The sequence below is a fragment of the Pan troglodytes genome, chromosome 4 (assembly GCF_028858775.2).
Source record: "Pan troglodytes isolate AG18354 chromosome 4, NHGRI_mPanTro3-v2.0_pri, whole genome shotgun sequence".
Taxonomy (NCBI): Eukaryota; Metazoa; Chordata; class Mammalia; order Primates; family Hominidae; genus Pan; species Pan troglodytes.
The window spans coordinates 63,863,344-63,878,834 of NC_072402.2; the positions used below are offsets into that span (position 1 = coordinate 63,863,344).

A 15,491-nucleotide genomic window follows, 5' to 3' on the forward strand; every position below is an offset into this window, starting at 1 on the left:
GGTCTATGAATTTATCACTAGCATGAACTTGGCTATCATGCCAATCATGCTAGTGATAAATTTTGTGTAAGAGTTACTCTTGATAAATAGCATCAAAAGGACTTAAATTATTAAAGTCATCTTCTGGTCCCATGTCCCCCAAAAACGGCTACAGCATAAAGTGACTTCAGTATAAAATGGACACTAAGAACAACTTTAAGTGAGGCTCTGGGATAAAGTGGTAAATGTTGCCTCTCTCCACAGGTAAAAACATGCATGGGCAGAGTGCTCTTATATATAATTGAAAGGGAATTATTCTCAATTTAACCACAAGAAAAATGTGGTCCTCCACCACTCATGTGAGAAGACCAGAGATTAGATACACCTACTTAATGAAACATTAAAATTATATGCTTATTTAATAAGTAAGGGCTTTGTGAATCCAATGCGTTTCCTTCTGTTTTTAGTAGCATTTGTTACTATGACAAGAATTTGAACTGGACTTCAAGTGAATAGCTACATTTATTTTTTTTCAGAACCAAAGCTTACATTTCATTGCCAGTTGCAAATGTATGGGATGCAAAACAATATCCAAAAAGATTTTAAAAAAACAGTAAATTAAAACAAAGTTTTGCTTCTTTTCTCCACCAGATCTTATAAGAAAAAAAAAAATTCTACTGCACCTTAGCTAACATTTAAGAACTCAAGATGAAAATATTTACGCACAGCAAGCTGAGAAGATGAAGATGAAGATGGTGTTAGGATACCAATAAGCCCTGAGGTAAGAGAGAGCCTCCTGCCCTCTGCGTTAGGTTCCTTGAAAAGCTCAGTTTTGGATGACTTGGGGGCACTGGAGTAGGACTTGCTGAGCAATTTGTGATTTTTCAGTCCATACAATTCTTCCATTCTGAGATTACTAGAGTAAGACCTGCTTAACAGTTTATGGGGCTTCAAGTTTGTGTTGTGCTCACATCGTGGATCTCCAGAACAAGATCGAGTCAATAGTTTATGCGACTTTAGAGTTAGGCATTCCTCTGACTTAACAGCTGCAGGGCAAGGACGGTTCAAAAGTTTGTGCGATTTAATTGCTGTCATAGCCTGCTCCGCCCTGGGATCGCTGGACAAGGAGCGGCCAAAGGTCCTGTGTGACTTTGTGACACACACATCATCAGTCTTGACTGTGCTGGAACAAGTCCTCCGCAGCAGCTTATGCGTTTTGGAGATTCCGTCCTGCTCAGATTTCAGTTTGGATTTGCTTTTGCCACAACCAGGGGGAGGATAACTTGGCGACCTTCAAAATTGAACAACAATTACTACAGGCAAATCACAGGTACATCAGACCATGAAGAAAGCTTGTCATGCTCAAACTCGACTGTGCTAATAAATATTCTACCACCTCATTTTAATATAGCCTACCCAGTCAAAACTGAAATCAAAGGTATGTGCAGAATGATCACAGGACTTGAATCCCATTTTTCCTGAAAAGCAAAAAAGAAGGTTCTAAGATTTTTTTTCCCTCCTATCTATCCCAAAGCCCTATAATGAAACTAATTTTGGTAGGAAAAACTCTAGGTGATTAGAAAGCAAAGAATGTAATTTTAGCAAACGTAACCAATGTTAAATAAATATTAATAAAAACTCTAAACATAGAAATGAATATGTTTTTGATGGAATGCATCTAACTCAGTCTTTTCTTAGAGGTTATAAAGAAAATAAACAGATGCCAACACTATAGAAAGAATGCTGTAAGCATGAACTACATCACACACTCAGCATTTAGTAAGACAATGACGAAGTTGCCTGTTACCAACCTGCGCAAAGTAGAAAATAAATGCAGGGGAGACTTCACTTTCTTCTCTGACAACTTTTTATTGTGCAGACAATTGGATTTTTCTTTGCTCTGTTTCCACTGCTGTGTAACAAATGTCTGCATGATTCTGTCAATCCAAAGGTAATTCTGTTATCACCATTCCAAGGCAATTTCAATTAATGTTACTGTATTTATTATGTAGAAAATGCATTTATCAAATAAATGCAAACACACAGAAATCAGTGAGATGCTAATTTATAATCACACAAGATTTTTCATATGTAGGAAAGCATCATATAGCAAATTAGCAGATTTGCTATAATAATTCAAATGATAGAATAAAGATATAAAGAGAATTATAAAGACGGCCTTCAGGATCAACAACTTGAGCTGAAGTGGCAAAAAAATCTAAATTTTTTTTGGTGCTAGAAAATCAATTTTTAAGAAAATTTTTGTTACTAATTATAATGCTATTTATTAAGATAGAAGTAAAGCCATTTTCTTTTTACTTGACTTGCTTCTATATCTTCTTCATGAAAAGGAAAGCAAAGCTATAAAATCATACATAAAAAGAAAACACGCAGAACTGGCTCTACGTAGAAATATGTGGTCAGCAAATTATATCTTCAACACAGCCTATTCACCTTTGAAGATACTACACTAAATTTTAAAAACTGGGTATCCTTAAGTTTGTTTAGTTAATATCATAAGGCAGAATGTTGGTAACTCCTAATGTCGATATTTTCTATGTCAAAATCATTCCATCAGTGCTTTATGGTAAAGAATTCTGGAATGCCAACTGTGGACTTGGACACAGTGTTCTTATTTGGGAAAGGTCCTGGGCTTGGATGGCTTCTCTGTATCTCCATTTTCCACATGGCAGTGGCCCTCAACACTAATACTTAAGTAGACATGAAATTTTACAATTAAACATCAAGCATGCAATAAATTAAATGTGTTTCTTTTTCTTCAAAAATAACTTCAGGATTGTCTGTTTTTCACGCTCTTTTCAGTTATTTCTAACACATTGCTTTGGGATCAGGAAAATGATACCAATATTTGTTTCCCACTTACAATATGTCACAGAGTAAAACAGAAATGTTATATGCACATTTTTGCCTCTAATTTTCAGAGTACCCCAGCAAGTAGCTGTTATTCCACACATTTCACAAATAAGAGAACGAAATCTGCCCAAGTTAGCATAGATACAAGTGACAGAGTAGTAGTACGTATATTATCAAATATGGGTTTTGATATGTATAACACATGCTATTCAAAAGGGACAGATGTGACTCTTAGCACAACGCCAGTTACTAAGTTCTCAGGATCCTTCAGGTCTTAACAAACTAACTCAGATCGCCAGAAAGTATATCACTTAGGCTTTTTTCTGCTAGTTTTGATAAATTCAGAAGAATAAACAGTTACATACTCAATTATTTTGGGGCCCTTTTAGCAGTGGAAGTGGTGAGAAAAGGGGACTAAAACTTCAATAAGTGATGCCATGATTCCAAATTCACAGTAAATTCGCTCAGTCAGCACGAGAAACATTTTATTCATGTTTGAATTTTTTTTTTACCCAAAATTTCAGCAGGATTTAAATGTAATAATAAGATCATCATTTCTCCCTGTACCTAATTTGAAATTTCCACTGACACAACCCTTTGTATTAAGCAGATTTTCTTCCCATAAAAAATTGCTACTCCTGTGCACCATTCTTTAAGAAAGATGGCAAGTGCTTGCCTAATCTTGATAAGCTAAGTGGAACAAAAAAACAAACAGGTCAAAATGGCTAAAAATTTTCCCACTTATATATTACATTAGGATTCAAAGTGTGATTCAACATCTAAAATCAGTAATTCTTAAACTTGAATACCCAGGTACCTAGTTGTTCTTGGATGCAAAAGAAATTGTTTTCTAAAAGACATTCAATGTTGTGTTTAATTTCAGGGGTAATCTGGAGTATACATATGAACACATTTGGTATAACAACCACCTCCTTATAATAGAGAACCATGAAGGGACTTCAGTATTTACATTTGAGTTTGTGTTTACTATTGTGCTGGCACCAAAAGGAACTACTACCATTGCCAGTGATTGGCTGATGGTAGGGAAAAAAAGAAAAAAATTTCAAGGTAAAGTATACATTTGCATCGCGTCAAGAGCAGATGATATCACAGCCAACTATGTGAACAAAGGTTCCAGGGCAGTGGACAAAAGCAAGTACATAGGGATGACATCATACTGTTTTACATGTTGATTTCAAAAAACTATGCACTACAGCAGTCAGTATTATATTCTAATTGTGGTGGTGAAACAGCTTTAGCAAAATAATATCATAAACCAAGTTAATGGTATTAATTTGAATTTCAAGTATTTTATTTTGATTCGCACTTTTAAGTTGTAAATTGAATTTCGTTTTACAAATGTGGAGCTCTACATACAAAAAATTTATACCTAATTTTATGTTGCACATAAATTTAAGGGAAAACTGAAGATCTGCGATATTTTCCCCCCTTAAACACAACTAAGGTTTGATCAGTGCAGACTCAACATAAAGTCATACAAAAGTCGAAGATTATTTCCATTGTCTGTGATATGCTGAGCCTTTGAATGATAGGATACCCTATACAAGACCAATCACTATATCTGTGATATCTGTGTCAGGTCAGCCATGAGAAAATACATAAATATTTTTTCTTTTAGGCTATTTTGACTTCACATTCTCTCAATATTCATTCAATGCCAAACACATATTCCATGTCTCATCTCAAGCAAAGGAATATCTAGGATTATATGAGAGGCAGATTAGTTTATGCGTTGTAAGTACTGATTTGGAGTCAAATTCTGACTCTATCACTTTCTCGCTGTGTGACCGTGAATAAGCTGCTCAACCTCTCTGGGCTTCAGTTTCAACATCTAGGAAATATGAGAGTAACAAGGCCTGTTTCATAGAGTTGTTGTAAAGATTAAATGTCTTATTATATGTTAAACACTTAGAATAGTGCATGACATATAATACATACTGCATAAGCATTTGCTGTTGCTATTGTTGATAAAATTATTCTGCTGTCTGAAATCACCAGAAAAAAATTTTCCTGTGAAAAAGTTATTCAGTAAATAAGAGTGTCTTCTATTTACTGAAAACCAACTGATAACAAGGGGCCTAGATTCTAAATTTGCCTTCCTAACTTGCTGTATGTTTCTAAGAAAATAACCTCCTCATATTTAGTTTCTTTTTATAAATTATTGTGAGGATGAAATTAGATTGCTAAAATTATGGGATTTTAGGCTGGCAGTGACCTTAAGGATCACAGCCAAATCTAATTATTTATAATTAGGGAAACAAACATATCAGACCAAAATTTCTCAAGGATCATAAAAAAATTCTAATCTATATTAACAAACTTTCCACATAGCTAATATTTATCCCTAAAAGCAAGTAACTCTTTGAAAACATTAATCACTCGGATAGGGATATTAATTAAATATGTTATATATGTTACTAGGTACTTAAACAGTGAAAAAGGCACATAGCTTTCTTTAATTTCTCAGAGTTGGGATTATATACATGATTTCTTTTGCTGAGCCTATGTAATGTACCCAGAAGCCACTAAGGGTAGAAAGCTATTTATTCCTAGACCTGTGTACTTTTGTAAATCTTATCTTATTTTGATCAGCTCCATGCCACTTAAAAATAAAAGTTTGTAAGTGGCTTGCAAAAGTACACAAAGTAGAACAGTATAAAAACAAGGGAGGAAATTGAGTGAGGAAAAAAAATCATAGTATAAAAAAAATGTGTCAAGGTGAAATGGTACCCAACTTGCATAATGCCATCCATGCTCATCATGGAGGCAGGCTCCATGCTCATCTCCAAGACATGCAGGATATGGGCACAATGCAGGAAACAAAATCCAATCACAAAAACACAACCAAGTGTCCTGGGAAAACATACCTGACCCTAGAATGGAAAACTGAGAAAATTTATCCTGTGAGTCCTTATAAGAGAACACTACATTATATAATATGCTAAACACACATTGTAAATTAAATTTAGTTTTAGAGAGGCAGAATTCTAAACATTAAGGGTTTATTATCTAATTTTATATTTGCATATCTTTGAACTCAACACTGGGAATTTATAAGAATGTTTTTTCCTTTCAAATGTGGTAGGCACACAACTCACATTTGAGTAGTACTGCCTCGATTTAAGTCATAAAAACTTGAGAAAATTCTAGAGCTCTGTAATACGTACAAAATCCTAGATATCATATATGTGGCTTCCTACATCAGGCAAAATGACCTCAGTAAGTTCTCTATTTCATATATCAAATATAGTTTCAATATGTTTTCCCTTAGAATATTGCTCAGTAGAAGTCCACATATGATGCCAAATTTAAATTCATTAAAATAAAAGTGATCATATAGACTGCATCATTATGAAAGGCCTAAACCAGGCTTTAAGCATACAATTATCTAATGGTCTTTCTTGACAAATTTACATTTAAGCTAAATTTGCAGATTTGGAAGAATAATCCTCTAGGAATTCTCCATAAACACAAATTCTTAAAGCTGATAGAAGTTAATGTTTATATTCTGACCATGGCGAACTGAGGTACGTGCCTAAATTTTAAAATTCAGTTCAAATGGGGTGGCTTTATGTCTTCGTATGAAATCAAGGCTCATCTAGACTCTATGTCCAAAGAGAAAGCTGTATTCCCTCTGTGTGGAAGGCTGGCGAAGGAGACCATGTGGATGGCATCATTATTTTCTTCAGGGAAAACCACAACAAGCCCTCTGGATGCATACCAAAACACAGGCCAGTGGGTCCCAAAGTTCTGTGCCTTAGATCACATCAGTGATCTTCTGATTTTAGAAAAATTTGAGAGTCAATTCTTGTGTCTGTAATTTATCAGTGTTCTCTATTTACTTCTAAGATGCATTTTTTTTTTCTTTCTAGTGCCATTGTATCCTGGCTCTATCAGTGTTTTCTTTTACTGTTTTTTAAAAATAGATATTTATATAAAATAGACTTAAAGATCATAAAACAAAATCAAGGTCCACACAGGAAATAAAGTGTTTAGTTAAAAAACCAATGTTTCAAAGCGGTAGGAATGGCAATTAGGGATAGTGCAGGAGTCCAGGGCCGGTGGCTGCTAAACTGATACCACCTCTGGGCCCCAAGGAATGAGCAGTGGAAGCCCTCAATAGAGCCCAGTAAGAGAGAAAGTCATGTACACGTTGCAGCCTGGAGCAGAGCAGCAGGCTTCAGTGGAAGGACTGGTCGGCTCAGGATGACCTCCTAGGAAGGAAACCAGAGCAGTAAGTACTTCCATCTTACTCTCCTTCCTGCCTCCACTGGTCATGTTAGGGACTCAGAGCCTGTGTCCACACAGGTCAGCCTCTCCAGGTAGAGAGCAGGGTGCTGGAGGAAAGAGAGTGGATCTTGGATAGCAACAGAAGGACTCTGGCCCAGGTGGAAAACTGAGCCCTGCTAATAAATTATCAACGCAGCTCTTAGCATCATGATGATTTCCTCTCTTGAGGGACTTGCTTCAAAAAGTTCTTATTGAATAGAAGGTTTTCATTTGTTTGTTTTAATGAACAAAATGAGAACTCAGTTCTCTTTAGCAGAAATTTATTTTTTGCACTTTAGCAAACTTACTTTTTCAGCTGATGTCCCAATCCAAATCGCTCTTTTGTGGAAATCTGAAAGACATCAACAGTGGGCACTGGAAAGGAAAAAGGATCACAGTCACATATTGACTTGAAACTGAAACTCAACCATCAGCCAGAAAAAGGTTGAAATCGCATTATATATGTGCATATACATATACACATTTAAAAACAGTGTACATGCAGTCCTAAACAATGCTATTTATGCTATATGCACATAGGAGATTATTGGTCATTATACATTAATGTATAATATATATTATACATTATATTGTATACATTATACATTATATTGTATAATATATAATACATTATATTGTATACATTATACATTATATTGTATAATAATATACAGTATAATGTATAATAATATATATTATACATTAATATATTATATATTAATGTATAATATATGTAAATGTAAGAAAGAATGATCTCCAAAGTAAGCAACAGCTGAACTGGCCACATGTAGGACAGTTAGTGCATTATTTTTTAAGTGGAAGAAAGACAACATGTTTGCATCTACATACATCATTTTTAGAATAAAACAATGGGAGATGAGAAGGCACAGGAGATTTCCTTTTAACGTGGTTCGTACTTTTACCAGGTATATATATATGTGTATATATGTGTGTGTATATATATATGTATGTATGTACATATAACATATATACATATATACTAACATATATATGTTTAAATCAGTAACTAAATGTACAAAAATACTAAAATAAATATGTAACTAAATATATAAAAATATATGTTTAAATCGGTAACTAAATATATAAAAATACATATATACATATATTTCTTTAAATCAGTAACTATATTAATTAAATTAATAACTTCTCTCAAAAAAGTCGCTCATTTTTCATTATTCACTGGTTTAAAGAGTATCTCTTGCACTCATCGCTCCAGTCATTTCAGATGCAAGAGTAAAAACACACCCACGAATATCCCTGCACCCATGAAGTCTGAAGTCCAGTAAGAGGAGGAAGATGAAAAACAGATAGAAAAATAGATACAATGCTAGATGGCAATAAAGGCTCTGGAGAAAAATAAAGATGGGGAAAAATATATGGGCTGCAGGCTATGTGGGCTGAGGTTTAAATGTTAGATAAGAACAAGCAGGAAAAAAATGTCCCAGCCAGAGCAAAGAACAAAGGCAAAGCCCCTGAAGAGAAAATATGCTGAAATATCCTAGGAACAGCTTGGAGAACAGTGTAGGGAGAGGACTGAACAAGGTCTCATGTCAGGAGATGAGAGCAGGGAAGGAACCTGGTGAGCTCTGCAGGATCAACTGGTCAAAGAGCAAAGGGAAAAACAGGAAAATCAGTCAAGAACTTATTGCAACAAGTGAAGCAAGATATATAGAACTTCGTCCGTGGAGGTGATGAACATTTTGGATTCACACTTCTAGGAGAGAGGACAGATTTTGCGGGTGGACTGGATTTGAGGTATGAAAAAAAAGAAGAGTTAAGGATGAATCCAAAGATTATGGTCTGAGCAACCAGAGGGATGAAATTTACCAATTCCTACAATGTGAAAGACTGCAGGAGACACAGGTTTGAAAAGGCAGATAAGACTAGTTATTTGACCAAATACTTTAAATTTGAGATGCTTATTTGATACTAAAATGGAAACGTTAAGAAGGCAATTGGAGAAGCCCAGCATTTAGGCATTAAAGGTGAGAGGAATGTACTAAAGATATAAATTTGGAACAGAGTATATATATATATATATATATATATATATAAAGGCATGAGGCTGGATAAGAAACCACTCAGTAAGTCTATGTAGGTGGAGGAGAGAGAAAGTGTGAGGATTAGGCCCCGAGCCCAGCTCAGCAAAGAAGGCTGGGGAGGAATGGCCAAGCGGATGGAAGATTCCAGAGTGCTGCTATCTAGACACAAATTCAAAGAAGTTTTTCAGGCCAGGCACAGTGGCTCATGCCTGTAACCCCAATACTTTGGGAGGCTCGGGCAGGTGAATTGCTTGAGCCCAGGAGTTCAAGACCAGTCTTGGAAACATAGGGAGACTCCATCTCTATTTAAAAAAAAAAAAAATTAGCCAGGCATGGTGGCATATGCCTATAGTCTCAGCTACTTAGGAGGCTGAGGTGGGAGGATCACCTGAACCTGGGAGGTTGAGGGTGCAGTGAGCTGTGATAATGCCACTGTACTACAGCCTGGGTAACAGAGCAAGAACCTATCTGAAAAAAAAGAGAAAAAAAAAAAAAGATTTTCAAGGAGGAGGTAAACAACTGTTATGAAATACTGCTAACTTAATTAAGATGAAAACTCAAATAGGTTATGAGTCATTTGGCAAGAATGAAGTTACTGATGACATTGACAAGAGCAGTGTTTGAGAAATGATGGGACCAAAACCTGACTTGAGTGGATTCAAAGAGAGAAAAGAAAAAGGAAAATGAAGTAAGCTAATAGAGACAACTCTAATCAAGGAAATTAACAGTCAAAAGAAGCAGAGTGTTAGGGTCCCAACTGAAGAGGCATTTGAGGTCAAGAGGGTTTTTATTTTATTTTTTTAAGACAAGAGAAATATTTGCTGATGTGAATCTTCTAAGAGAAAAAGAGAAATGAATAGTACAAGAAGGAGGAGGAGAACTGAATTGCTGGGATGGTGTCCTAATTAGGTGAAAGCGAACAGAAACTAGTGTGCAAATGAAAAGATGACATATAGGAGCTTAGATAGTGCCATTCACAGCAACAGGTGGGGCAGCAGATAATTAGAGCAAAGATTGTGTTGCTCATAGGACCTTCTCAGATCACACATGCTCTATATTGTAAGCCAAATGGTATCCCCTGTTGGCCACTACTCTGGGACACAAATGCTCCATCAATCAAGGAAATTGGGTGTTTGTATCCCCAAAAAATTAGTTCGTTTCCTAAGAACTCCCTAATCCTTGTACAAAGAGTAAGGTATAGAGTAAACATCACTCCAATCCCACTTATACTAAACCCATGGCTATCAAAATTCAAAAGTGAATAAGAACATTCTAACATCTTGAAAACCTCAGTGGAATTAAATGAGAAAGCACTGTATTTTCTCTAAGAAGATTTAAGAAGATACAGTCTCTTCAGAGGCAGACAGAAAAAGTGGGAAGATGAGGGCAGAGAAACAAAAGAGATCTAGCTACAAAAATGTAGAAAAATCCGAAATGCACTAGAACTAATGCCTTTACCGGAGAAAACTGCGTATGATACATACGTAGAAAGAGAGAAAGAAGGGTTATATAATACTAGACACAAATGTTTATCCAGAACATACAAATTATTCCTATAAATTAATAATACAAAGACCAAAACTTAATCATACTATGCATGACTAGAAAGTGTTAATATTTATCAAAATAAATTTTCTAGAAAAACATAAATTTCAAACATTGACTCAATAGCATAAAATCTAAATGACCTATAATTTTGGAATATACTAAGAGTTCACAAAATTCTAAAATTTCCAAAATTCGCAATTTGTAATTCATAAAATATTCCAAAATTCAAGTTCTAAAACACATATTATTATTAAAATAAATGTAATTAATTATATTCAATGTATTAATGAAAGATGTTAATAAACAGAGAAACAGGGGCTTGGAGTGTATGGGACCTCTGTACTAGCTGCAATTTTTCTGTAAATTTAAAACTTTTTAAGTTCATTTTTAACAATGTTTTAAAAAATTAATACTTTCTTGATAATAATGAGTTAGAAAATAAAATGAACTACAAAAGTCTAATTATGCAAATAAGTACTCAGGAATAAATATAGCTAAAATTAGTGACCTAAGCAAAAAAAGCAAACAAAAAACAACAACAACAAAAATCCCCAGAACTGTACTGATACATAAAACTAGAAACTACAAACAAATGTTCTTTTATAAGAAAAGTTAAGAACTTGACAGAAAGTACTAGTGATATATTTTCATGTTCTTAAAAAAGGTCAAAGTTATTCAATGCTTTCTTATCTCTCATATAACTGCAGTTGGGAAGTGAGGGCTGCCCAAGATATGTGGAAATTATTCTAATGCACTGATCATGCAAGCACAGAGGTACCAATAATGAGATGATATGCACAGAAATCATTTTAAAGTAAGGTTAGTTGTTTATCATTTTCAACTAAAAACAGCTTTGTCCTTGAGATGAAAAACTGCATCTCTATATCAGTAATTCCAGAAAATATACATTATCATAAAAGAGACAAATTATATCATATCTTTATTTAAAGTATATTTCCCCATATATAATATAAATAATCCTTATCTTTAGTTTCAAAGTGGATAAGGAGGTATATGTCTTCAATTCGTATCATTTCTGTTCTCTCACAGATATACTGTCAGATTAGCTGTAGCCAAATATTGATGTTTAAATAACTGTTATTTATACATTTCCAAAATGTAGGAATAAATCCTTTTCAAAAAGAACTGTTAAGTAGGTCAGTCTAAATCTTGAATTAGCCATACATTTTTTGCAACTTCATTTTACTATAAATGCTGATACCTTCCAAAGACACATTGCAAACACTCTTTTTAAATCACCGATTTTTTAAATCACTGAATTGTTATTTCAAAAAGTTTTCATAAAAAACATAAAATATCAACTTTTTGTAAATATCACTGTAAAAGACTTTTGCATGAATTGAACCCACTAGCTATCAACAGCTAACATACTAAAGGGATTTGTAAGATAAACAATAATAAAATTCAGAGACAGGAAACACATTAGAAAAATAAAGGTTTGACAAAGCAACACAGAGAAGGAAAATTCTAAATGGTTAACAGATATTTGGAGAAATTCTAATGAGTAAGTAGAGCCACGCAATTGAAATGATGATGATGAGTATGTGCTCTCAGCTCAGATTAGACCAACCCATAAAAATTCCATTCTTCATAAGTTAACTGTCATAAAGTCCATAAAATAAGTTATTTAAGGGCATTCTTTGCAGCACTGATTATGGCATCAGGGATCTGAACACAATGTAGGTGGCCATCACTAAGAAAGCAAATATGTAAATTGTAGTGGATCTATACTATAGTATATAGTAGTGTACATAGAGCAACAGGGCCAACAATTCTGTTGCTATCTTAGCAACAGAAGTGGTTAAGAGAATAAAATCTATAGCACGATAGCATTTATGTAAATCAAAAAATGTCTAACAGCACTATGCATTTGACAAGGATATACACATAGGCCATTGTGTTTTGTTTGCTCTCAAGTCCATTCCTCATTCTTCCACCTTTAGGCTGCATTTCCACAGGTCCCTTGCCAACTACCTTCCGGTTAGGTTTGACTAATGGAAGCGCTGGTTGGACTTGAGGAAGAGAAAGAGAAAGAGAATCAAGGTATTATTTCCCTTCTTCTCTCCTCCCTTCTACCCCATCTCCCTTCCCCGTCTCCTCTTCCCTCTTCTCTCTTTTCCCTCCTATTCCCTTATCTCTCCTTCCTTCTCCTCTCCTCTCTGTCTTGTGTGGGCATTTTTTAGCAGTTGCCATATCTTCTCCATGGTTGCAGCTCTTTACCAGACATGTCCTATTTCTGTGGCCCTAACTCCTACAGAGCAACTCCTGACATGGTTCTAGAACCTGTAAGATTTCCCTGATATTTGGATTCTGCTGCATACCATCCCTTTCCCGTGTCATTCCAGCCCCAAGGGACTGTAGTGATCTCTTGCGGTCATCTTCCCTAGTGGTCTCCTCCTACCACTCTCTGATGAGCCTCACCATCCTGTTTTTCTTCCCAACTTTTTAGCCACTGGATTAACTAACTCCTTATGTTTATTTTTTTTCACCTGAGATACTAGAGTGGTTTGTTTTCTGATTGGATTCTAACTGATGTAGTATCAAATATTAGGAGTGGTCCCAGGCAACACACCGTAAAATGGGATACTGAGATTGGGCAGTTCATCTGCTTAACCTTAATAAGGTGGTAACTTCTTTACAGATGGAAACTGAAATAATGGTATTCTGTGACAGGCAGAGGCATTATGGGCATAGCACAAACACTCTTCATAAATATTTTCTTTTTTATTTGCTAGCAATAATCCTAATCATAAGCTAGAATAAAACCTAATTATTCTCCTGGAATAATAAGTTAAAGGTTCCTTTTTAGTAACACTGTCTCCAGTTCTATTCATATATTATACATTACTGCACATTTTCAATCATATTTTCCTCAAATTTTCAATAAGAAAAAAAATCTTTTGGGGAGTTTACTAGTAAGATGGTAATGTGAGTGAATACTTTTGCACAAACACAATCATAACCAGTACCTAACAGAAATAGGAGAAAACCAGTGAAAAGACCAGAAACTTGGAGTAATGCCATCCCCATGTGAGAAATGCCCAGCAAATTTTGCACAAACAGAGCAGATGGAATCAATCTTAAGGGGCCCTACAGGATGGATGCAAAAGTCTCCATTCTATGAAAGAGATAGATGCTATAATAAAAGTCAACCACTGCTGGTGCCTCTCAAAATAGGGAGCAAATGAACCCTAAGGCAGAGAGGACACTCCAGATTGGTCTGGCAGGGCTTCCTCCCTCAGCAGATGCTGCCTTCTTCTTGACCCCAGACCCACCATCCTTAGGTCAAGTTCTCTCAGAAGCAGACCCTGAGTGCAGACAAGGGGCAAATAACGTATTCGGAATTGTTCTCAGGAGGAAGCAATAAGAACAAGTGAGAGGGGGGTAGATAGGAAAAGAGAAAAAGCCAAGCAAGGGTACAAATTCAGGGAAAGTTCTAGTTTCCACCCCATCTTGTAGGTAAAACTGGAGCATGCATTACAACTTAGAATTTGTACAGACTTGAAACAGAGTAGCTAGGCCACTGTACCTTCACACTAGTGACACCTGAAGAGTGAAGGGAAGATTAAAAAAACTGCCAAGTACTTATCTGCACTCCCCAGGAAAAAGAAAGCTTATTTGTCTAAGGACAAGCTACTGAGGGTCTCAAGTGGAGCTGTTAGCAGCCAAGGGTGCACAAATGGGGATGGGAGCAAGAGCTGGGAAAGGGGACCCAGGGGAACAGGGTAGGGCACGAGCAGAGCTCACAGCCCTCCCCTCCAGTGGGCAGATCTCAGAGCTGCCGACTCTAAAGTAGGGTCAGTGTGGAATTCTCTTTCTTTCCTCTTCTTAATGGGAGAACTGTTCACACATCACACTAATTTCCAAAAGAAGAACAATTTCAACTCTTGCTTGTATATAATATTGAAGAAAACAAAACTCCATCTATAGGAATAAAATAATAAATCTTTGACAATTACTGATTGATATTCACAACAAAATTCAAAACGACACTAAACAAATAAAACGAAAGCGACTGGTGATAAAGAGGGAATAATAGGGAATCAGTAAAGAATGTGGCCAAATTAAAAATATAATGGGAACATTAAATTTAAGATGAAATCACGAAAAAAATTCACTCAGTGGAGCAGAAGACAGATTGGAAAAAACATATAAAGTTTTCAGATATGAAGGATGAAAGAATTAGAGAAATGAAAAACATGGAGGACAAAAGAGTTAGATCCAACCAGCATATTGGGATTAGCAGGTAAAGAAGGAATAATAAATAATTACATAAAATGTACTTGAGGTGAATTAAGACTCAGGTATATCATGCAGAAATAAATACAGAAAAAATAGTATCAAGGAGAAGAAGAAAAACAGTCCAAAAAGTACACAACAAAACACAAACAAATCAAAACAGATTCCTTGCAAATAAAAAAAGTTAAAATACTTCAGGCACAAAATGAGAAGTTTCTAAAGCATTTTTGCTTTTCGTAGGAGGAAAACTATCATGACCTTGCTAATTTTACTTGGACAAGTTTGTCTCATTCACAAAACAAAAAGTCATTATCAGGTATGAAAAAAGAAAACATAACCCTCAGGTTTCCTTGGTTTCCAAATTGTAAAATATATGAATCAACCAATACAGATGAAAGAAAGAGCAGATGAGTTGTGACACTAAAGGAGTTATACTGAACATTAAAATAATCTAACCATGAGTTAAAATGAGTGTTA

At 35.2% G+C, this 15,491-nt stretch overlaps 1 protein-coding gene across 26 annotated transcripts in view; it reads right to left on the reverse strand.

The window, feature by feature from the left end:
* Positions 1-15,491, reverse strand: part of PARP8 (poly(ADP-ribose) polymerase family member 8) — a 184,440-nt gene that overhangs the window by 53,350 nt on the left and 115,599 nt on the right. For 23 of the 26 annotated variants that reach the window (XR_010157242.1, XR_010157240.1, XR_010157243.1 and 20 more), the window contains 3 exons: positions 7,452-7,518; positions 1,791-1,916; positions 706-1,270 (listed from right to left, as the gene is read on the reverse strand). Coding sequence is in view for 23 of the 26 variants with exons in the window: in XM_063811246.1 (XP_063667316.1) it covers positions 706-1,270; positions 1,791-1,916; positions 7,452-7,518 (758 nt within the window). In the remaining 3 variants the exon portion in view is untranslated. The remainder of the gene's footprint in view (positions 1-705; positions 1,271-1,790; positions 1,917-7,451; positions 7,519-15,491) is intronic. The other 3 variants (XM_063811244.1, XM_016953327.4, XM_063811239.1) reach the window with 1 other exon arrangement.